This window comes from Arachis ipaensis, chromosome B10 (assembly GCF_059453495.1).
Source record: "Arachis ipaensis isolate K30076 ecotype BB chromosome B10, ASM5945349v1, whole genome shotgun sequence".
Classification (NCBI taxonomy): Eukaryota; Viridiplantae; Streptophyta; class Magnoliopsida; order Fabales; family Fabaceae; genus Arachis; species Arachis ipaensis.
In genome coordinates this window covers 150,408,155-150,431,058 of record NC_142435.1, presented here as the reverse complement: position 1 = coordinate 150,431,058, position 22,904 = coordinate 150,408,155, and the positions used below count along the sequence as shown (strand labels likewise).

Sequence of the window (22,904 nt, the reverse complement as noted above, 5' to 3'; positions counted from 1 at the left end):
TACTAAAATATATACAATTCTTTTGTATGGAGTTGACTTTTATTATTATATTTTTACAAAAGTACTATATATGAATATTAAAATTGGTTACAAAAATTATTTACCGTATATTTAGATATAAATATATGTATTATTTAATTTATTTTTAATATATATTTTATATTTTAATATTATTTTATATTAATAATTAATTTTATTATATATTTAACGTAATTAATATCTTTTGTAACTTACTAAATTAAATTAAGTTGCTTCTATATATATATTTATTATAAAAGATAAATTAAATAAAAATTAAATAATAAATAATAGATGCCATAAAATTGACCAATAAATTATTAATACCTATTTCAAAAATTTAATGTATGAACTAGATTGAAGGGAATCTTTCTTTCAATCTATTTTTTATCTTTTTTTTTTCAAAGACCGTGAATTACTTTTATTCACCAATAAAAGAAATAATTTACTAATAACATAATTTATTAATTTTTGGCAATTTTAAATTTTTGCTATCAATTTTATTAACAAGGGTCTACTAATTATGGTTTAATTATATCAAAAAATTTAAAAAATAAAATTAACATTACCGTAAAATTTACCGTCAGATAAATTCGACGGTAATTTGGCGCCTAAACACATAAAACGGTGTTAAAGTTACTGTCGGATACATCTGACGGTAACCATCAACACATTCTCGTCAAATCCATTGAAAAGACCGACAAAAAATCTGCCAGTAATTAGCATCGAGCAAAATAAATCCGCCAGAAAGCAGTTTTTGGTGAGGTTTATACCATCAATCCAAGGACGACGATAAATCCGACGGTAATCTTTGTAGCGGCAAATTTATTTGATTAATCCGACGGTAAATCTGACGATACTCAACATTTTTTTTTGTATTGTTCAAAGATTATCAATTTATCATATTTGTCATTCAATTACTCAATCAACAATTTCTGTCAACGATTGATGATGTATAATGTTAATTGATAACATACATGACATCGATGATATCCAATTGGACGCTGACCAAATATGTTTTGAAAATCTATCACTTTAGCCGCTATATCATATTAGGAATAGAGTTTATGTAATTGGAGAAAATAATTAAATTAAAAGATTTTCATAAACATATTTGGTCAATAATCAATTAGACATGTTATGTATAATGTATGTTATCAATTAACATTTCACAACATCTTTCGTTGACAGAAATTGTTAATTGAGTAATTGAATGACAAATATGATTAATTGATTATCATTAAAGGACTAATTCGATTGATAAAATCTTTCAAGGACAAATTTAGAGAAGGTCTCATTTTTCAAGGATTAATTTGACTATTAACTCTTATTATTATCTCATTTTTTTTCACTTACCAATATAATGTTGAATAGAACTCTAGGCTATTTTTTCTATATGAAATTTTTTTTTGGTGTTTTCGCTGGAAATATGGTTATTTGGTGTAATTGTAGGTAAGTGGATGTTGCAGGTGGAGCAGGCCCAATACGCAGGAGGCGAACTCTAAGCCAACACGCAAGGGGCATATTGGCCACGTGGGAAAATCCTAGCCAATACGCAGGGGGAGTGTTTGGTGCTCTGCCTATTAAAGTGAAGTTTGTTACTATTTTACTTCATTGTGACAAGAGTTGTTTTAGTGTATTGGTGTTGTAATTAAAGGTACTGCAAATATGGTGGTGTCTCACAACGATGAAATTATACGAAATATACATTAGGGGATGAGTTTTGCGAGTGAAAATATGTTTGTGGTTTCCTGCACGATGACATTCGTCGGAGCTACAGTAGTAATAGTACGGTCTCTGTCAAAGCATAAAGAGTGATATTTTAAAGAGCGTCAGCTGTATTCTGTACAGGAATCCCGTTATTATATTTGGTGGTCTAATACAATTTGATATTTTATCGATCGTTGATGAAGCAAGTATATAGCATATGTTTCATATTCACCAACAGACTCAGGTGCAACAACCAAACATTGAGTTGTATATTGACTTTGAACATATAGCTATAGATAGGATTCAACATGACTCAGACATTGAAGATGATAGAGTTGAAGTGTACTAATGAATGAACAGCGATAGTGAAGAAGACTTTGAAGTTACCTACGAAGCAGACGACGAGGACGATAATGGTAATGGGGGAGTTGAGGTAGTCATGGAAAATGTAGTGGTTTCACCCGTAGTCAATCAACTTATGGATGTTTCACCTTTTATGAGTAGCTCAGATCTTGATGCCATACATACACCGAAACTCCTCGAATATGCAAACATAAATACGTGAGGAGTGAGCAATATATTTTTCTTAATTTATATTTTAGATATATTGATGAGTGAAAATTTAAGAGCTAATTATAGTACTTCGAGACGGCAGGTTTTTATTTAGCTATTAGTGTACTACTAAAATATATACAATTTTCTTGTATGGAGTTGACTTTTATTATTATATTTTTACAAAAATACTATATGTATTTTAAAATTGGTTACAAAAATTATTTACCCTATATTTATATATAAATATATGTATTATTTAATTTATTTTTAATATATATTTTATATTTTAATATTATTTTATATTAGTGATTAATTTTATTATATATCTAACATAATTAATATCTTTTATAACTTACTAAATTAAACTAAGTTACTTCTATATATGTATTTATTATAAAAGATAAATTAAATAATAAATAATAGATGCAATAGAATTGACCAATAAATTATTAATGCCTATTCCAAAAATTCAATGTATGAACTAGATTGAAGGGGATCTTTCTTTCAATTTATTTTTTATTTTTTTCAAAGACAGTCAATTATTTTTATTCACCAATAAAAGAAATGGAAGACATTGTCCAAATTAAAGGACATAACCGTAAAAACAAAAGAAAGGGGGTCTCCCAAAAGCTTCACTTCACACGCAGGTGAGTAAATCGACATTGAACCACAAAATTGAAAAGGGAAAGTAAGGTAAAAAAACTAATCTATTTTTGAAGGCACAGGGGGCGGACAAGAATTTCTTGGTAAGCTCTAATGATGCTAGCAGCAATCTCCTCTGGAGGGGTAGCACCAGCACCTTGCTCAAACACTCTTCGGTTCCAGTCTTTCCATATATACCACAGTAAAATTGCTGCAAGAAGAACCTTGCTACTTTCATTTGGTTGCTTATCCAAGAGGCTCGTTGTTGAGCTCCCACCAGTCGAAGAAGGTGGTTGAATTAGATAAAGGTACACATGCTTCTATTTTTGTCTTCCTCCACGTTAATCTTGCATTTTGACATAGAAATAGGCAGTGAGTTATTGTTTCACTCTCTTCTTGACACAGTGGACATGTTGGTGGCGTATTAGGGAATCTCTGATGGATGAGTTGCATGACTGGGATTCTTCTATGGAGACATTTCCAAAGAAAAATTGCAATCTTCTAGGGTGTGAGCAGTTTCCATAGTTGGGACCAAATTCCTCTTTGTTGTATATACGCTGGGCATAGATCAATTGGTTCATGATAGAACAGGTAAGAAATTCGGTACCCAGATGCAACGTCATAGCATTTGGAGTTATTAAGTAGCCACTGAACCTTGTCTGGTCCTTCTCCCGGGGTTATTGTATGTTAGAATTTGCTGTGCTAACTCAGTGGGAAAAACCTCTGAGACAAGCCGTTGGTTCTATTGTTTATTTTTAGAGAAAAGGTCTTTGACTAACGCCATTCGATTTGATGCTTGGCTGGAATTGATGTCGCAGGAAAGTCCATATGGGAAGGTTGAAGGAAGCCAGGGGTCTCTGAAGATCCGAATGGACTCGCCGTCCTCCACTTTTCAGATTGTACCTTTTTCTACCACACTTCGTCCTTGGAGAAGACTCTGCCACCCCCAGGAAGGTAATACTCCTTTATCTACACTTAGTAAATCCCCATACCTGTAATACCCGCCTTTTAAAATTCTAGCTAGGAGAGAATTAGGTTGGGGTATGAGTCTCCAGCATTGCTTGCCCAGCAAAGCTAGATCATGTGCTCGCAAGTCTTTCACACCCAGTCCTCCCTCGCTTTTCGGCCTTGTCATCTTATCCCAACTAATCCAGACCATGCGTCTTTTCTCTCCGTGCTGTCCCCACCAAAATTGAGTCGAAATACTATGAATGTCCTTCAGCAAAGTATCTGGGAGCCTGAAACAAGATAAGGTATAGATAGGTACTGCTTCCCCTACTGCCCAGATCAAAATCTGATGATCTCCATTTGACAATAAACTCTTTTTCCAGCCTTGCACCTTCTTGAATACCCTATCTTTAATGGAATTGAAGGTGGCTCTTTTTGATCTATTGATTACTAAAGGGAGCCCCAAGTACTTGTCTTGTGCTCCAATATAAGTAATGTTCATTGTTGTTGCAAGGATTTCCTGAGTAGTATCTGGAGTATTGTTACTAAAAAAAATTGCTGACTTAGATAGGTTAATCTTTTGTCTGCTAAAACTTTCATATGACTCCAAAAGCTCTAGGATTCTATCACAACTTTCCTCAGAGGCCTTGCAGAATAAAATAGAGTCATCAGCAAATAACAAGTGACTCACTGTAGGGCAACTTCGTGTTACCTGAATACCGTGAATTAAACCGTTTTGCTCTACCTTGTGTAGCAGGAAGGATAAACGTTCCGCACAAAAAAGAAAAAGATATGGTGATAGAGGATCTTCTTGTCGGATTTCTCTATTTAGTTTGAAAAAACCAAAAGGTTGGCCTTCCACAACAACAGGATAAGAAACTGTGGTAACTAACTCTCGGATCCAGCTAATCCATCGCGTGCCAAATCCCATTTTTTCCATTATGTACCAAAGAAATTTCCATTCGACTATATCATACGCTTTACTCATATCAAGCTTAATAGCCATTTCATACTCCAGCCCCCCGTTTCTTATTTTTTAGATAGTGCATGCACTCATGGGCAATTAAGATATTATCAGAGATCAGCTGTCCCTTCAGAAAAGCGCTCTGATTAGGGCCTATTAATTTATCCATACAGCTTTGTAATCTATGCACCAAAACTTTAGAGATAATTTTGTACATTGTCGTAGATAAGCTAATAGGTCTAACCTGGGACATGTTGCTAGCATCAGGAACTTTCAGAATTAGGCAAATATTTGTGTGATTAAAGCTTTTTAATATTCTCCCGCCTTCAAAGAAACTTTTAACGGCTCGTGTTACATCCTCATTTACAATGTCCCAATAGAACTGAAAGAATTTTACTGTCATTCCATCGTCTCCTGGGGCGCTTTGAGGATGAACACTGAAGGTAGACCTCTTAATTTTCTCATCTGACACTGTTTTTTGTAGCCTTCGGTTCATGAAAGCTGTAACCTTAGACTCAAAATCAGCAAGAAAAGGCTCCAGATCCACCTGATTGGTAGATGAAAAAATGCCTGTAAAATATTTCTCAGCCACTCTTGCAATGTCAGCTTGAGAGGATACTACTTCCCTATTTCCTCCCACTAGTCGACAGATTTTATTCCCCATTGTACATACTTTGAACTTTCTGTGAAAGAAGGCGGTGTTCCTGTCCCCTTCTCTAAGCCACTTGACTCGGGACTTCTCCTTCCAATACAATTCTTCATTTAGGTATGCTTTTTCAAGCTTTGATTCAACCTCGTGGATCTCGATTCCACCGCATATCCCTGTTGTACTTATTTCCTCCAGTCGGGCCTTAAGTGTCTCAATCTCCTTCTTTGAATTTGACCGATTACTTTGTTGCCACTGCACAAGCTTGTGGCTGCACAATTTTAATTTTTGAGGGACGATATACATCGGAGAACCTTCAGATGAAGAGGCCCAGGCTTTCCTAACAATATTCCTTATCTCCTCCATACCACACCACCTCTCTTGGAACTTAAATCTTTTTTTTTCATCCGAGGATTAGTGTCTAGCAGTAAAGGGGTATGATCTGAACCGTTTTCGGTAAGCCTGAGGATGGTTGGGTGACAATAAGATTGCAATAGCTCCTCGTTTACTAGTACTTTGTCCAAACTTTCCTGGATCAATTCATTCCCTACCCTCCTATTGCTCCAAGTGTATTGTCTTCCGATCATACCTAGATCCACCAAATCATTGTCACCAATGAAGAGATTGAAGGCTGTCATAGAAGATAAAGACATGTCGCCACCCCCAGATTTTTCCTCTGGTGTAGTGATTGAATTAAAATCACCCAAGATAGCTATTCCTCCCTGATTCTTCCCCATCATCACCGAGATCTCTTGAAATTGGGCTGTTCTTACTTGTTCACTACAGTTGAGATGAACTCCAATTATACTCTATTCCTCATTATTTGCTACATCTTTCACTATAGCTTGTATATAGAAACTGGAGCTGCTGATAACTTTAATATCGCACCCTTCTTTCCATGCCATGGCCAGGCCTCCGGCAATGCCATTTGGATTAACAATATGCCAATTACTAAAACCACACGACCTCAACTTCGCTTCCACCTTTCGAGTTTGGTTTTTGGTTTCACAAATAAAAACCAACTCGGGAGAGTGGGATTGAGATATCCCTTTGAGGTTATGGATTGTCAGGGGTCTCCCCAAATCCCAATAATTCCACATAAGAATTCTCATGGTATTTAGGGTGCCATTTGATGGCTGGCACCCTCCGCATTCTCCTTATCTGCATTCCTTTCCTCCAAACATACATTTTTCTGTTTTGTTTCATTCTCCATATCTGCTGGCCTCCTTTTGTTGCCACTTACGTGCTGGTAGTTTTCCCCTCTTTGCCTAGCAATCTGTTTGATCTTCTTCTTTCTTGACTCCTCTTTATTTGTATCATCCTTTTTCAGTTGTACTTCCATAGAATATGCCATTGGATTAGCATCATCCAACAAGATCAGAGCTCCATTTTCCTCCATAGGTTGCCCTTCTTTCTCTGGTATCTGATTCAGTGCTACTTTATTCCACTTATCCAGAGATTCCGGTGCCCCTTTTTCCGTGTCTCTATTATCCTTCATTCTCATACCAGTAAAGCCTTCTATTAGTCATGTGGGAGGTGGTTTCTTCTTTGTCTATGCAGGTCTTAAATTAGATGTTTTATCCCTTTCTATGTCATCTCCACCCTCTGTATCCACTCTTTTGCCAACTTGATCAGCTTTAACCCACTCTCCAATGCTGTCCTATGTGTTCTAATGCGCCATCAAGTCTGTGATCAGCCTGTTATAGTTTTTTTGCATCATGCACTAGGTACGCACAATAGGTGCAGACTTTACCCAAGTGCTCATATCTAACACCAATCTCCATTACCTTCTGTTTTGGTCCAGCGAGCCGCAGGCTGTCTCTAGCCTTTTTTTCTCCATCAAGTTGGATTTTTGCCTTCACAATTCTGGATTTTTTGCCTCTAATACTAAATAATCCTACTTCAACAACCTCTCCAAGCTTCTCACCCAATTTTCTTCCTACCTCCAATGTTTTGTATTCCTTCGAAAGACCCCAGAATTGAGATCATACTGAAAAGTACCGAAGTCTTTCCTCCACTACGTTCTCATCCTCATTTTATCTCTGGACGTGCAGCACATAATCTTTAAAGATCCACAGCCCTCTTCTTTCAATTCTTATTGCATCTTGTTTAGAGTGAAAAAAGAATTGAAATCCAACAAGATAAGAGCGCATATATATATTTTGAATTGAATTGGCCAATGAAATATTAACGACTAGTATGCCTATATTTTTCGTAGCTACAGTGATTACGAAGTGATATGAAAATTAAAATAATATTTTTTTATATTTTAGTAATATATTTTTAAAATATTATAACCACGCAATATAAATATACTAAAGTGATTATATATATATATATATATATATATATATATATATATATATATATATATATAATTCATCTTTTTAATTTATTTTTTGTTAATTATTAAAATAGGTGATTTACTGATGACCAAAATCATTATTGCAAAATTGGTTAAACGAATGGTGAGGATAGTAAACTTATAATATCCCAAGCATCCATTGGGTCTGTATTCAAAGGAGGATTGTCAAATAGGTAGGGATAACAATGAAACAGATAGAGATAAATTTTTGTCCTATTTAATTTTATTTTCATCCTACAATAATCTATATTAAACTCGTCTCGCCTTTATCCGTAGGTAGTAAAGCCTATATTCTAACTCATTTTCGCAGGTATTTGTCTCGTTCTTAATTGTCCCTATCAATTATTAAAATTCAACAAATAAAATTAAATTTTAAAATTCATATAACCATTATTATATATATGACATAAACTAAACTAAAAACTTAAGAATAATACATTATCAAACAATATTATTGATAATCCTGCAGGTTTGAGTAGTATGACCACTCCTACAAATAGGTCAGTCCGACCCATTTAAGACCAGCCTGCAGGTTAAATGTAACGGGTTAGTCCGTTTAAACTCGCTTTGTTCACAGATCATAATTTTTCAGTTCAGATTATTTTTTGCTAGCCCAACATGTTAAATGATTTGGCTTGTTTATCTTTTTTTTATTTTTTGAAAATATTTTGAAAAAAATATTAGTTTTAGGTCAACAAATTTAAACAAACATTATTTTTTTAGTTGATGGGTCGAATTTTTAGGTCCGATTAGGAAAAATATTAGCAAAAAGTGCTAACTTTTTGTTTGAAAAATGCAAAAAAGGGGTCACCCCGTTTAGCTCGCGAGCAACTCTATTTGAGCCGTCATTTTTTCAGGTTAATTGAACTCAATCCATTTAACCCAAACTCTAAATTGACTTAATTTTATAGACAAAATTCACCCATTTAAACGGATAAACGGACTGGCCTGAAAAATTTGGCACATTTCGACGATCATAGTTTGTAGAAACAATTGAATTGGAAAAGAATAGAAATTAATAATCAAAACAATTATGTTATTAGCTCTCTCTCTTTCTCTGTCTCTCAAAGACTACAGTGTTACAATAATACAAACATAATTAAAGGTGTTCGCAGATCAAATCAGATTAGATATGACCAAAATATCAATCTGATCTACACTAAACGGATCGGATAAAATATTCACATTTTTTAATGTTCGGATCCGATCCGCACATAGATCGGATTGGACCGAGTATTAGATATATCCACAAAATAAAAGATATATTACAAAAATATTTTTATAAAAAAGTCAACAATTTTTTTTCTTCTTTTAAACATGTTTACTCCTAAAATATTATTTAGCCAATTTTTCTTAAATAAAAAAAATAAAATAATACAACATATATGAAGTATTTTTTAAATAAATAAAATAAACATTTTATTTACCAAAATAGGTAATTTGGAGCATTTTTACGAATTTTTATTCTATTACTTATCTCGTTTATAGTGTAAACAAAATAATACTGTACATATCTCGTTTATCTCGTTTATAGTGTAAACAAAATAATACTGTACATATCTCGTTTACACTGTAAACGAAATAAGACACATCATGAAATTCACGTATCACGTTTGCACACGTGTTATGACACGTAGCATATCTTGTTTACAGTGTAAATGATATATGCATAGTCTGATTTCGTTTACACTGTAAACGAGATAAGACTAAGACACACTTATATAAGTAACTCGTTCACAGCGTCTCAATTAGCACTTTCCTTCCTCGTTAACCTACATTTCTCCCTTTGTTGGATGTTTTCTTGATATTTTTGAGATACTTGGACATTATGGCGCGCGCAAATGCACGAGATGATGACATCAACTTCCTGAATGCGACTTGCACATCGCGGGAGTGACGACTTCCAAGTGTTGTTGTTTTTATCTTTTAAATAAATAAGTTTATGATTATAGTTATGGTACTTTTATAGATTTAGTATTGTTATACATGAGTAGAATAGATTATGATTTGGTAACATAAAATAGGTTAGTTGGCATGTTATTAACATTTGTTAGGTATGGAATGTATTGTTAGTAAAGTTAATTAATTAATTTAATTAATTTATTAACTGTTTATTACGTTTTCTTATTTCTTGAAATCGAATTTTATGTTTTTAATTTTAATGTTGAATATGCTAGAGAACTTGTTGCACTGGATATTTGTTGCAATGATGTTTGTTAAATTTTTTAAATGCTTGATTTTTAAAGTTAATTATTCTTAAATGTGAAATAATTTTTTATCATTATTTTTATCTTTTTATTCAAAATAAAAATCTTTACAATTGAAATAGATTTGTTATTGAAATATTTTTATATTTTAACAGAGATCACGTCTTCTACTTCCTAGACGAGTGAGCCACACTCTTACACCATCGGACGTCATTCTCTCTTACTTAAGGGAGGATGGCTTTGGCGACACGATGCAATTCAATGACTTTTTCTTTGACAACTCCTTGATTACTGCAGTCGTAGATCGTTGGCATCCAGAGACCTACACTTTCCACCTGCCTTGGGGTGAGTGCACCATCACCCTACAGGACGTTGTGTACCACCTTGGGTTACGCACTCACTGAGAGCTAGTGGTGGGTGCTTGCGTGATTTTCACACATGGTACCAGCACCCGACCTAGGAGTGGGTAGATGAGCTCCTTGGTGCCAAGCCTCCTCATGCTCAGCAGCATGGTGCCCAGAGGAAGGAGTCATTCTCCATCAAGCTGACCTCGCTTTTGGACCGAGTCCGGCATATGTTCGCTACTGCAGATGCAGCCACCTTCTGACAGTGCACGAGGTGTTACATCCTATTGCTGATCGGAGATTATCTGATGACCGACAAGTCAAACAATCAGGTCCATATTAGGTGGTTGCCACTATTGGATGACTTCAAGAGGTGCCACATACTGTCTTGGGAATCTGGTATGCTTGTCTGGATGTACCACTCCTTATGCTCTGTAACACATTGAGATACCACAGACATTGCTGGATGTACTCAACTGCTAGTCTCATGAATATATAGAGATTTTCTCAGTGGTGTCCAACAAGAGACAGATTCTAAGGTTTTCTCTGATCGTGAGATAACTAATTTCATTTACGATTTAGTTTCTTTTTATTTATGTAATTCGACCTCTTTTTGCCTAACTGTACTCTGTAGAATAGGGATAGTGTCTGATGAGTTGGACTGTATGAGGGACAGGATGAGACTACAAATGAGGTTGTTGTCTAATTGTCGATTATCTTGGGACATGGTGGGGCTAAACAGGTGTGCGCACCTTGAAATTTACGCACATCTCTAACAAAATAAAATATATACGATAGGCATTTATAAACAAAATAATCATGATAAATAATAATGTACACCACAATTAAACTTGACCTCACTAATATCTGAGATTCTACCAGAGGGTGACACGTTAGATCCAATGCACTATAGTGACTCGGTACAGCTGATAAGATTGGAATTAGTTGCGGGTCAGTCAGAAAATATCAAACTAATGCGTCCACCGGATTCTCTGATACAAACTCCTTATCATCATCATCCTCAGAAGAATCACTATCGTTGCTATCGGCAACATACTCCTCATCAGACTCGTTACTGTCCACGTCCATGTCTACCGTTGGACTAGCACAATGCAGCAGTGGTGGTGCAAGAGGTGAGTCATCCCTGGACAAAATTTGAATGGCCAAATCCACCGCCACCAACATCACCAACCTCTGTAGAAAGCTCCATCACTTGTTCCACTATGATTTTCCCGTGGATGTCAAACATGAGGCGCACATGCTCATCGCCATGGAGTCAAAACAGACGAAACCAAAAAATCCTATTTCCCATCAGTGCTGGCTACTTATACCCAACTCTTCCAATCTCTTTTATCCTACTAGCACTGATGTTCCTCAATATTAGACTTTAGCTCAGACAAAGAATTTGCTCTCCAAGTGTGTAACAAAATAAGATTATCACACTCAAATATCATCCCAGTGTCATTGTTTCTCATATGACAATTGAGATACATACTTACAACCACATATCCACTACCGCTAGATATTTTTTCTTATGTTTTGGAAGAAAAATGGAGGAGAAGTGAAGTGTTTGTGGAGAACAGAAATGGTTGCAGGTCATTTTATAGCTGTTCAAAATTTGTCATATTGTATCTCATTTACAGTGAAAACGTCATAACTTTTTGTTTATCTCGTTTATAGTATAAACGAAATATATTTTGTTTATACTGCAAACGAGATACGTGTTGATCGTTATCTCACACGTATGACGTTTGCAAACATGATACATCGACTTTGTGATGTGTCTTATCTCGTTTATAGTGTAAATAAAATAATCATTTACAGTGTAAACGAGATAAATAAACTAATACAAATCAGTAAAAACGCTCCAAATTATCTGTATTGGTAAATAAAATATTTGTTTTATTTATTTAAAAAATTCCATATATGAATGATAATTATTAATTGAATAAAATATAAATACAATATATATACTATTTATTATTTTGTGCGGATCTGCGGATATAAATATTATATTCACGATCCAATCTGATTAGAATGCGGATCAGATCAGATCATCTCGTGGGTTGAATCATATTTGTAAATTGCGAATCGAATGCAAATAAATACCATAAATTTTTTAATATGATTCGATCTATAAACATCCCTAAAGCGTGAGAGATCACACTTTACTGTTTAAAGTAAAATTCAAACTTTAGAGGATTCAAATCCCAATAATAGGACAGCAAGAACCAAAAAATTATATACAGAATTTTAACATTACAATTTTCAATCAATTATTTAGTCACTTAATCATTTTTTTCCCAAAACTTATGGATCTATAAAAACATCTTTTGAAAAATTTACTTAATGTTTTATTATTCTTAACGAATTATAAATTCATTACAAAATTTATATTCTATCACTCAAAATAATGATAGTATAATAATGCAGAAATTATTTTTAATATGGAAATGGAGATGGTGTTTTGGTTGAATATTGATATTTGAAGTGTATTACAGTATTGTGGAACTCATTCAACACGCCCCCATGTGTTGCACCACGCCTCCCACGTGTTGGCCAGAATGCTGCCACGTGTCCAACACACCCCCACGTGTTGCACCACTCCCCCCACGTGTTGACTTTTTACCTACAAAATTCACCCATCTATAATTACACTAAATAATCCAATTTTTCAAAAAAACACCAATATTTCTTCCATATAAAAAAAATCAGCCATAATAATGATCATTTTGCTAATAGTTTATGACTTTATGAACAAAGATAAATTCTATGATTTTTATAATTTGATATTTAATTTTTGTCTAATTTATTTTTTATGACAAATTTTAAATATTTAATTATTATTTATTTTTATACTTTTAAAATTAAATATTAATTTTTAATTTTTTTTAATAAATTAGACAAATATTTTTAGGTGTCATACAAATTACTATAAACAAAAACTCAGATATCGAACCGGTACTTATTTTAAACTTTTAGTTGGGTGGAGTGAAAGTCACCTAGAGATCACTGTTCCAAGTCAAACCTTTTACCAAACATTTAACACCATCTCTCACACTAGACTTCTTGTCAACTCTTTAGGATCAGCGAAAAAGATGGTTCAGCTATATTTTATTTTATGGATTAAGAATTTGGTGAGAATTGCCTTACTTGTTCTTTTTCCTACCCTTTACTTCACGCCTTATGTAATGTTTATAATAGATATATGATTAAGATATTATATATCAAATTTTTTGCTGACACATTATATATCAAATTAATGCTAAATACTAATTATGTATTCTAAAAATAAGTAACAATTAACACTGCTTACATTTTCTTCTACTTTCCTCTCCTTTCTTTCTCTACATATTTAACGGGCTATTTACTTATTTAGTAAGGACATAGTTATTAGTTACTTTTAAGTCGTATAATATTTTTTTTTTTTTAAATTTATATGTACAGTGCTTTAATTTGATTCAAAGTATATAGCAATTGGGCAGAATGCACTTCTCCAATAAAAAAGATAGAGAGAGAGAAAAGAAAAGCAAAAACTTATCATCAACATTTAAGATGTACCAAGGCTAGGTACAAAATGATAGGAAGAACAACTGCTCCTTATTGTGTTGTTATTAATGACAATTGACAAATCACTTTCTGTCACTTTCTTATACTCCTTTTAACTTCTTAATTTTTGCAACTTCTCTGACAAAAATTCCCATTTCATGCTTAAGCCTTAAGTACAGCAAACATCTCTACTCATTAGTTATTAGTGCCTAATTAATTAGCGAGCAAGAAAGTGGTATCAAGTCAAAGAAGCAGATGCATTATACTTAGCAGATTAAGTAATCTACAACCATTTTCTTAATTATTCATTTTATATGAATGTATACCTTACCTTTGAAATGTGTCCATTTTACCCCGCTATAATAATATTCGATTTCATACATAAGTTCAGTAATCAGTAGCTCTAAATTAATTAATGCTCGCATAAAAACAAATTTATATATGTTAGCATTTAATAAGTTGAAATGGAAATATTGTCATCGGGCACCCTTATTTTCATGATTATAGACATCACTATCTCGCATTATCTGTTACTACGAAGAAGAATTTTCGTTCGTTCTTTCCCTAAACCCTCATCAATCATGGTGACTAATCAATCTCATAATATTCTCGAAGGCAAACTGTAATAAAATTGTTCGATTTCCATGTCTTGCATTTGGCACTTTTACCATTTTGACCAAACCTCAAAAAGGTTGTGGCTCCCACGCCCCCAACTTCGCAACCAACAGTACAATACTACAATGGCCCCAATACAATAGGCTCCTAGGCCCAAACAGGTAATTTTACCGCGCGGAGTAGGCAATGTTTGTTCTCAGTTTATTTCTAAGGTACTCAATTTGCTATTGAAGAGTGTTCGTTAAAGATATTATTTATGACAGACATGAAATAATAATGGTTCTTTTCTAAATTATAATATATTTTTATAGATTCAATTCAGTTTAATTGGGTTATAGGACTAATCAGCATTCAGCAATAGATAGTAGCGTAATAATCATGGATAAATGCGGGTTTAGTCCTTCTAGTTATTATGAGACTTGTATTGATTGTTCAAAATTTTTTCAAAATAAAAAAAACTGGATATTTTTTGTTTAATTAATTTTTCTGAGAACAATTTTTCTCATAAGATAGTTGTAGCTTTGGAGGAAATAAAAAAAAGAGAATGGTAAGAGTAATTTGAGTTGAGTGGAAAAGTAATTAAAGAAATTGTTTGGAATATAAATTGAGTAATGGTAGGGAACTAGCAACTTTTGTAATTAGTAGCCATCAAATAGTCATTAATGATGATTTAATGGTGTGAGATTAGTGTAAGATTTCATCCAATGACTCACCTTTCTGTGCTGATTACATGCTGGCCAAAATTCAATAAAATTACTGTCCTAAACTTTTCCATATAAATTTCTTTATACAGTGAGCGGGGAGCCGAACACTTTCCACTCCAGGGGACAGCAGTCAAAACTCAACACAAAAAAAAGTGATTGTTTCCAAATAGGGAGGGTAATATGGTACTTTCAATGGTTCCCAGAAGGCACAGTGAGAGAATGATTTCCGTTGAAGAATGGCTTGCAGAGTTGGCAATGTCGTTCGTCTCCCTCACCACACCGATCCGTACGCTTTCTCTCTCTCTTTCTCTGTTTCACTGTCTCACTCTTCCGTCTCTTCTCTTTGGCAGTTAAGCTGCTCCAATCCACAATCCCACCCACTTCCCCTCCCATCCCAATCCACAACAATAAAAATCCAATCTTTTTTTCTTTCTAGCTGTAACCTTTCTCTCTCATCATTCCCCTTCATTTATTGCTTCCTTCTCATAGCACACCTATTCATTCATTGATTCATTCATTCATTTCACTACTAAATACATAACCAGTAAACTCCAGGGTCATCACTTATCAGCTGTAAAGAAACTGAAAAAAAGGAATTTTCTTCTTGTGGGTATTTTGAGTTAAGAGGAAGAAGAAGAAGAAGATGCCACTGGTGAGGTTGCAGGTGAGGAATGAGTTTGGTTTGGGGCAGCCTGAGCTCTACAGAGAGGCCAACAGGGAAGACCCTAAGGCGGTGCTTGATGGTGTCGCTGTTGCTGGCCTTGTTGGGATCTTGAGGCAACTTGGTGATCTTGCTGAGTATGTCTTCTTTCAATATCTATTTTCTTCTTCTTCCTTTTCCTCTCTAATTTGTTTTACCTGAAAGGTGTGAAATTTTCTTCAATTTTTTTGCTACTACCCTTTTTGGTTTTGGTGGTTGTTAGGGAAGTGGGGTTGGTTAATTCCTCTGGTTTAAGAGGTTTTTAATGGGATTGCTGGGGGTTAGCTGGTATTGGTAGTTGCCTAATGTAGCTGAGCTTTTGTTTAGGAAGATAGACACTTTACCCGTTTACCGTTGAAATTGGATTTCTTTCTTGGTTTCTGAGCTAAATTTCAGTGCTGTTTGATGGTTTGACATTTTTTCTTTTAATAATAATTAAAAAACTAAATATAGCTTTCCCATTTGAGGTAGTTAAGCTTTGAAGACAATTTCACAAGTCACTGTTCACTACTGCTATACTGTGATTTCTTTTGGTCTATCTTTCTTAACTCTTTTTAGCCTCTCATACTTTGGGTGGTTCATGAGTTCCAATGGTTACGAGGAATGAATTCGACTGAAAAATGCTTTTTTTCTCTGATTATGCTAGCTGACTCTATTTTCTGAAGTGTTCTGCAACCTTTCTTCATCCTTAAATTTATGCTCTTGTTTGCTTCACATGGAGCTGGAACCACTATACCCTGTACTGTCCTTGTTCATATGTATATATCTACACGATTTGCTATTGAAATTGCAGCAGGAAATGAATAATTTTGTTTCTAGAGGATCCCTTCCCTCCATCAAAACAGCTGTAGATAGTCAATACTAAAAGAAATATGACTATTTTGAAAGGCATTGCACATTTACCTAGTTTTCACCATTTTTGGACCTCGATTCTCTGATATAAGCCACCTTCTACCCTACTGCGTATTTTGATCCAATATGGCTTTCACAATTGTCATTAGACTCGTTGCCAAGGTTGAACCTCAGAACAGCTCAGTTATATACAATTTTAAATTCTGAAATCCTTCTCTACTATTCATATTATGAATGACTAGTCAAAATAAGAAGTTCCAATCTGCCTTCTGGTATTTACAACTGATGAAGCTTTTATGAAAATGTAGTTTCGCAGCAGAGGTTTTTCATGGTTTGCAGGAACAAGTAATGACAACTGCTTCTAGGAGCCGTAGATTGATGGTTCGTGTTCAAAACATTGAGGCTTCCTTACCGCCATTGGAGAAGGCTGTATTGGCACAAACAAGTCACATACATTTTGCTTATACATCTGGTACAATTTCTTTTGAGCAGTTATTTCGCCCTGTGTGGATTTACTGGAAATGGTTCCTTGGAATCTGAAAATGATATTTTCTTTATGCATGGTTTTGCTTTTGAAAGATAGAGTCATTGTATTTCTCTATATAGATAGATTGAGCCATCTGGCCAATCGCTCTGTAAAGTTTCATTTGCTTTGGGTCTGACATTGTCAATACTTAATATAATGACCCCCTGTTAGCTTGCATGCCCTTAAATTGTTAGGAGAAATCTAAATATTAAGAAAAGCAGAATTACAGTGATTAGCTGATTGTCATTGTCTTTGATAAGTTCAGAGAGTTATAATATAATGATGTGATGAGGCTTGGCTGTTGTTGGATATTGTCAGTAACTCATTATTTAGTGCTGTAAACATGCTATAATGATGATTTAGAACATGTGTCGGTTCTAGTGCCTTGGTTGGCAGTGAGTTGGAAAGTGTGAAAGATGCCAAAGCCCAATTCATAACCTTCTCTTATACCATTGAGACATTTATGTTTACTCAAATTAATATTAACCTGATTCAGCACGTATTTGAGCAGGCAAGTGACTGTGCACTAGCATGAAACGTTCTTAATGTACAGTCAATGTAACTGTCATTAATGAAAATCTGTTTCCTTTCAGGTTGTGAGTGGCATCCACGCATAAAAACTGCTCGAAATCATTTCATTTACAATGACTTGCCGCATTTTATAATGGATTCATATGAAGAATGCCATGATCCTCCACGCCTGCACTTTCTTGATAAGTATGTTGAAATTTCTTTCGAACGCCTCCTTTATACTAGATGGTAAATTATAGCAGTCTCGTTCAAATTTGGACCGATACTATAGCAGTCTCATTTTTGGCTTTGGAAGTGTCAAGTACAGCAATACTGCTTAAATTAAGTTTCCTGTACTGATTGATGATCTTTTTTCCTTTGTCAAATCAGATTCGATACTGGTGGCCCCGGATCTTGTTTTAAGAGATATTCAGATCCAGCCTTCTTCAAGAAAGCATCAGCAGATTCAGATGAGATATACTCTGAGAAAACTGAAAAGGCTAGAAAAAGCCATAAAAACAAGGTATGATAATTTGATTAAATGATCTCAATGGAATATTATTTTTGACCAAGTTTTGTTCCTGTCAATTTCTTTGCTAACAATTTGTTGGTATGCAAAATATATTGAACAGAAGAAAAGGTCTTCACGGAAGAATGGAGAACTTTCGAGGCGTGAACAGATGCATAGCAACAGGAGCAGGTATTACATCCATTGTATATTGCATACTTATTCTTCGGATTGTGTTATCACAATGTTGTAATTCAAACTTAAAATGTTTACTGGTTTATTGGCTGCTCAGAATGCAATTTATTTCTCCTACTGCCAATGGGCAACTCTCTTCCTCACAATCAGCCACTACAATAGATATGAAAATGAAATCAGATATGGAAGTTCGTTCAAGTTCTTTTGATTCAAAGGCTGGTGCTGGCTACATTGAATGTGTTTTCCATCCAAGCTACTCTGTGCAATCTAATGAGCAGGATCATAGGGAACCACCCTCTTCAAGGCCAACACAGAAAACCGCTGCTTTTCGGTCAGTGTCTCCTCTTATAGATGATAGTGTTTCACATGGTTCATTGGAAAAAAAAATTGGGTCTAGTTCATCTTGTGTTACTTGGGATCAAAAGGAAGACATAGTGGAATCCACAAGTCAAGCTTCTGTTAAAGATAATACTCCTGAGAGGATTCAGCAAAAGCATGACTATGATGTGCTTGCAAATGAGGATGTTAACATACCAAATGTTGATTGTCATGATATCCTATTTGATGAAGAAAGCAACCTAAAACCAGACTACAGCAGGGTTCAAACAGATGATGTTGACAGTGAACCTGATAGTTATGTGGATGCTCTTAACACTATCGAATCAGAAACAGTTGAATCGGAATTTGAAAATGAGTTTGCTTATGAAACAAAACCCGAGGAGCAGGAGGTCACCCATCCTGTTATGCATGGAAGGATTGAAAATGAAGTTTCGGAAGCTCCACCTAATATATTCAACAATGATTTATGTGATGCTGTTACTCAAAATGGGTATATAGTTTCCTTGAATAAAGAAACAGGAAGGGATTTTCCTGAAGCACCTCAAGAAAATCATCATCTAAGATCAGAGCCACATGAACCAGAAGTGGCATCGGTGAGTCCATCAGATGTTCTTGATGGTGAAGAAATGATTGGAGACTCGGATTCCCTAAATAAAGAAATATTCAGCAATTTGTCTGACTCGTTGCAAGATCCTTCTGTCAGATCAGACCCACATGAATCAGATTTGGGACCTTTGAGCCTATCAAATGTTCCAGATGGCCATGAAATGACCAGTGAAGCCGTTTCATTAAACAAAGAAACTTTCGGGAATATCCCTGGTTCACCACAAAAGATTGCTTCTGTGGGATCAGTGTCAGATGTGTCTAATTTGGCCTCTATGGATCAGCTGGATTTTCCAGCTAGTGATGAAATGACAAATGTAGCTGATTCTCATTCCTTTGAGAGCCCCATCTGTGAACAGGTTCCTCTCACACGTGAAAGTTCTGTTTTGGATCACCCGATATGCACAGATTCCTTCATTGGGTCTCATACTGCGAAAGATAGAGTCTCGGTCGATGATACTGTCTCAGCCCACCTTGAAGCCGATACGTCACTTTCTGGTTCTAAAAGCTCTAATTTACCAGAAGAAGTGGGCAGCATTGACAGCAATAATTGCAAATCTGAAGAGGCTCCTAGAGAGTCTTCTAGTGACCGTTCAGTGAGATTCTGGACAAATGGTGGATTACTAGGACTTGAACCATCCAAACCTCCTGACTTCAACACGTCTAGTTCCCTAAGCCAAGGTTCCTTGCCCACAAAAAGTGAGGTGGATGTCGGTTCACATAATAAATCTATGCAAAAAAGCAATGGTTATAAAATGGGACAGGATTTACCAGACGAGGTTGTTGAAAGGATTTTAAAGGAACCAAGTTCTAGATGCTTAACATCAAACCACAATGATGATCAGGCTTGCATCTCATCAAAGAACTCTGGCAGTTCTCAGCCGAGTAATGTATGTAGTCAAACTGAGAGGAATGCTTTGGGGGAGATAAGGGTAAGTTCCCCTGGAAATGTTCTCCCATCTGGCCCTGAACCCAATCATGGCAACGGTGAAAACTCATCACGGGTGTTTGGACTTGGTCATAGATTGTTACTAAATAGTTTTCAACGTAAAGTTTCTCTTGATGAAAGATCTGCGACTTCTAATTCTCTGAAATCTATTTTATTGGATGAGAGCGTACAAAATGGCATTGCAAAGCAGTCACTTCCTGAGGCAACCGTCAAAGAGAAAGCTAATCCCGGATATCCTATAGATTCTCTTCCTCCTTCGCCGCCGCTCGAACATATGAAGATATCCTTCCATCCGGTTAGTGGACATGAAACCTCCAAACTAAAACTGAAATTTCCTGAAGGCAGTAATCATCGTGAACATATAAGGGATATGTTTCCGTCATTCCAGTTGGTCCCAGAGTCTTCCATTCCTCTAGATGATGCAGGCTCTCACTCTGATGGCGATGACACTTTTTGTAGATCTTCTCCTTATTTATCGGATGATTGTCTTAGCCCCCATTCCGATGATAATTCAGATCAGTGGGAATCCGAGGAAACTCCCGAAAGCAGTGACCATGGGGTATATGATTCTCCTCACGGAAGGTCATCAAGTGAATCTATGCTAAGTACAAAAGAACACGGTGGACTTTCCAATGACGCTACCAATATGGCTAGTGTCGAACCTTATTTATCTGTGCCTTCACTTGATTTCCCAAGTTTTGAAAATGTAAATCCTGTACTTGAGAAAGAAAGTAGTAAGCAGTCCCAAGACAATAATGCTGTTGTGCTCCGAAGTAATCCTGAGTCTGCACCGCCACCTCCACGACCACCGCCTCCTCCGCCAACACAATGGAGGGTCTCAAAACCACAGTTGGATACAACAAATGGGATACAACATTATGTGTCTGAAGATTCGGAGCATATTCATGATGGAAGTCTTCCACAGTCTACTCTGTTCCAGCAATCTAGGCTCGCCAGGGTTGAGCAAATGCAAATTAATTACCACTCTCAGGACAGCATTATACATAAGTTGAAGGATAAGGTAACTTTAGCTTGCTTATATTTCTTGAACACTATATGCAACCATGTTCAAATATACATGTACAAGGATTCATCTGTTTAATCTTATGTGCAGCTGGATAAGCCGAAGCTGAAGAGTCCGAGGGAAATAAATCAGTTGAGAGCTGCAAAGGGAATGGATGAAAGAGAAGATTTCCTACATCAAATCAGAGCAAAAGTAAGTAGCTACTTAACAATCAATTGCATTAAGAGCAGCAAATATTGAATATGGTTCTCCAAAAAGTATAATAATATCAATTGTTGAGTGTAGACACCAGCAATGTAGAACATGAACTTGCAAAGTTAATGATGGATTTTTATTGTATCTGACTATGCATTGTGCTGTCAAATATTGGTTCAGTCGATGAACCTGAGGCGGACAGCAACAGAAAAGCAGAATAATGCAACCGCCATGGGTCCTGCCGCCAGCGACAAAGTTTCAGCAATTTTGGAGAAAGCTAATGCAATCCGTCAGGTATTTGTGTAGTTCAATTTTGTTACCTCTCTTTTGCATTATGTTGTGTATCTAACTAACTTAATATCCATAAATTGAAAAAACTACAGGTGGTTGCTAGTGATGATGGAGAAGATGATGATGATGATACTTGGAGTGACTCCTAATTTTTAGCATTAAATTTTCTCTTTTTTTTTTTATATATATTTTTAATTTTTGAGAGTCCTCTGTGCCTTTGAGCCTCTTGAAAGTGAAGTTTGTGTGAATAAATCTGTGTATTAGTAAAAGTGTAGTGCAGCATTTAGTTTATCTAATTTTATTGTCACCTGAATTTATTTCTTCAATCTTCTGCAGCTTTTGCTTTTGAATTCCATATAGAGGCCTCTCAAATTTTTTTTCTTAATTGTTTAGTAAAATGTGATCTCTTACTATTTAATATTTTTTCTCACATATTTTCACTTAATCTTATTTAAAGAATATAAGGTGAGAGATTACATTTTATCACACAATTGAGAGAAAAAAATTAAAAGAATCTATTTCTCAGGAATATAGAAAAATATTAGACGATTATCAAAATTTATTGTTTTTGGTTATTATTTAGCGATTAATGTTTACAAATATAGAATAAAATATGCTGTTGGTGATAAAAAACAATAAATTTTTATGATCTTCCTAACATTTCTTTCATATATCACAAATCATTCACACAGTTATTGTTCTTACTTCTTAGGTTCGGTTGTCATAATAATAAATATTTTTTTCCCTCTAGCAATAATTCTTTTTCTTAATAAATGCATTATAAATATATTGAAAATTTTAAATATTTAGTATAGGTGTGGCAATGAGTAGAATAAGATTTGAATTCAACCCTAATCTTATTTGCAGGTTGAGATATTTTCAATTCTAATTCTACCCGTGCTTAACTTGCAGGTTCTCCATCTTACCACAAAAAAGATACAACAT

The 22,904-nt window shown here is 35.0% G+C and overlaps 2 protein-coding genes across 2 annotated transcripts; one reads left to right on the top strand and one right to left on the bottom strand.

Moving 5' to 3' along the window:
- Window positions 1-3,817: 3,817 nt before the first annotated feature.
- LOC148582084 (uncharacterized) lies at window positions 3,818-6,220 on the bottom strand. Its single transcript, XM_088495196.1, has 3 exons — window positions 6,073-6,220; window positions 5,082-5,797; window positions 3,818-4,519 (listed from the first exon to the last, which is right to left on the bottom strand). Exons 1-3 carry the CDS (start codon window positions 6,218-6,220, stop codon window positions 3,818-3,820), a joined length of 1,566 nt encoding a protein of 521 aa, XP_088351322.1.
- A 9,129-nt stretch (window positions 6,221-15,349) lies between these two features.
- Window positions 15,350-22,285, top strand: LOC107632190 (protein SCAR3). The gene is made up of 9 exons (XM_016335878.3): window positions 15,350-16,065; window positions 17,128-17,291; window positions 17,939-18,062; window positions 18,246-18,378; window positions 18,488-18,555; window positions 18,656-21,470; window positions 21,564-21,665; window positions 21,849-21,962; window positions 22,052-22,285. The coding sequence occupies exons 1-9, from the start codon at window positions 15,911-15,913 to the stop codon at window positions 22,106-22,108; spliced, it is 3,732 nt and encodes a 1,243-aa protein (XP_016191364.1). The 5' UTR covers window positions 15,350-15,910; the 3' UTR covers window positions 22,109-22,285.
- Window positions 22,286-22,904: the final 619 nt, after the last annotated feature.

Bases quoted from the DNA above. Each gene is read 5' to 3' on its own strand.
- LOC148582084 (XM_088495196.1), bottom strand. From the start codon at position 6,220: ATGGGGAAGAATCAGGGAGGAATAGCTATCTTGGGTGATTTTAATTCA. The intron at 5,798-6,072 runs GTATGATCGGAA...CTTCATCTGAAG, and splicing joins CAATGATTTGGTGGATCTAG to GTTCTCCGATGTATATCGTC. The intron at 4,520-5,081 runs GTTAGACCTATT...TTATTCTGCAAG, and splicing joins ATGCTAGCAACATGTCCCAG to GCCTCTGAGGAAAGTTGTGA.
- LOC107632190 (XM_016335878.3), top strand. From the start codon at position 15,911: ATGCCACTGGTGAGGTTGCAGGTGAGGAATGAGTTTGGTTTGGGGCAG. The intron at 16,066-17,127 runs GTATGTCTTCTT...ATGAAAATGTAG, and splicing joins CAACTTGGTGATCTTGCTGA to TTTCGCAGCAGAGGTTTTTC. The intron at 21,963-22,051 runs GTATTTGTGTAG...AAAAAACTACAG, and splicing joins AAGCTAATGCAATCCGTCAG to GTGGTTGCTAGTGATGATGG.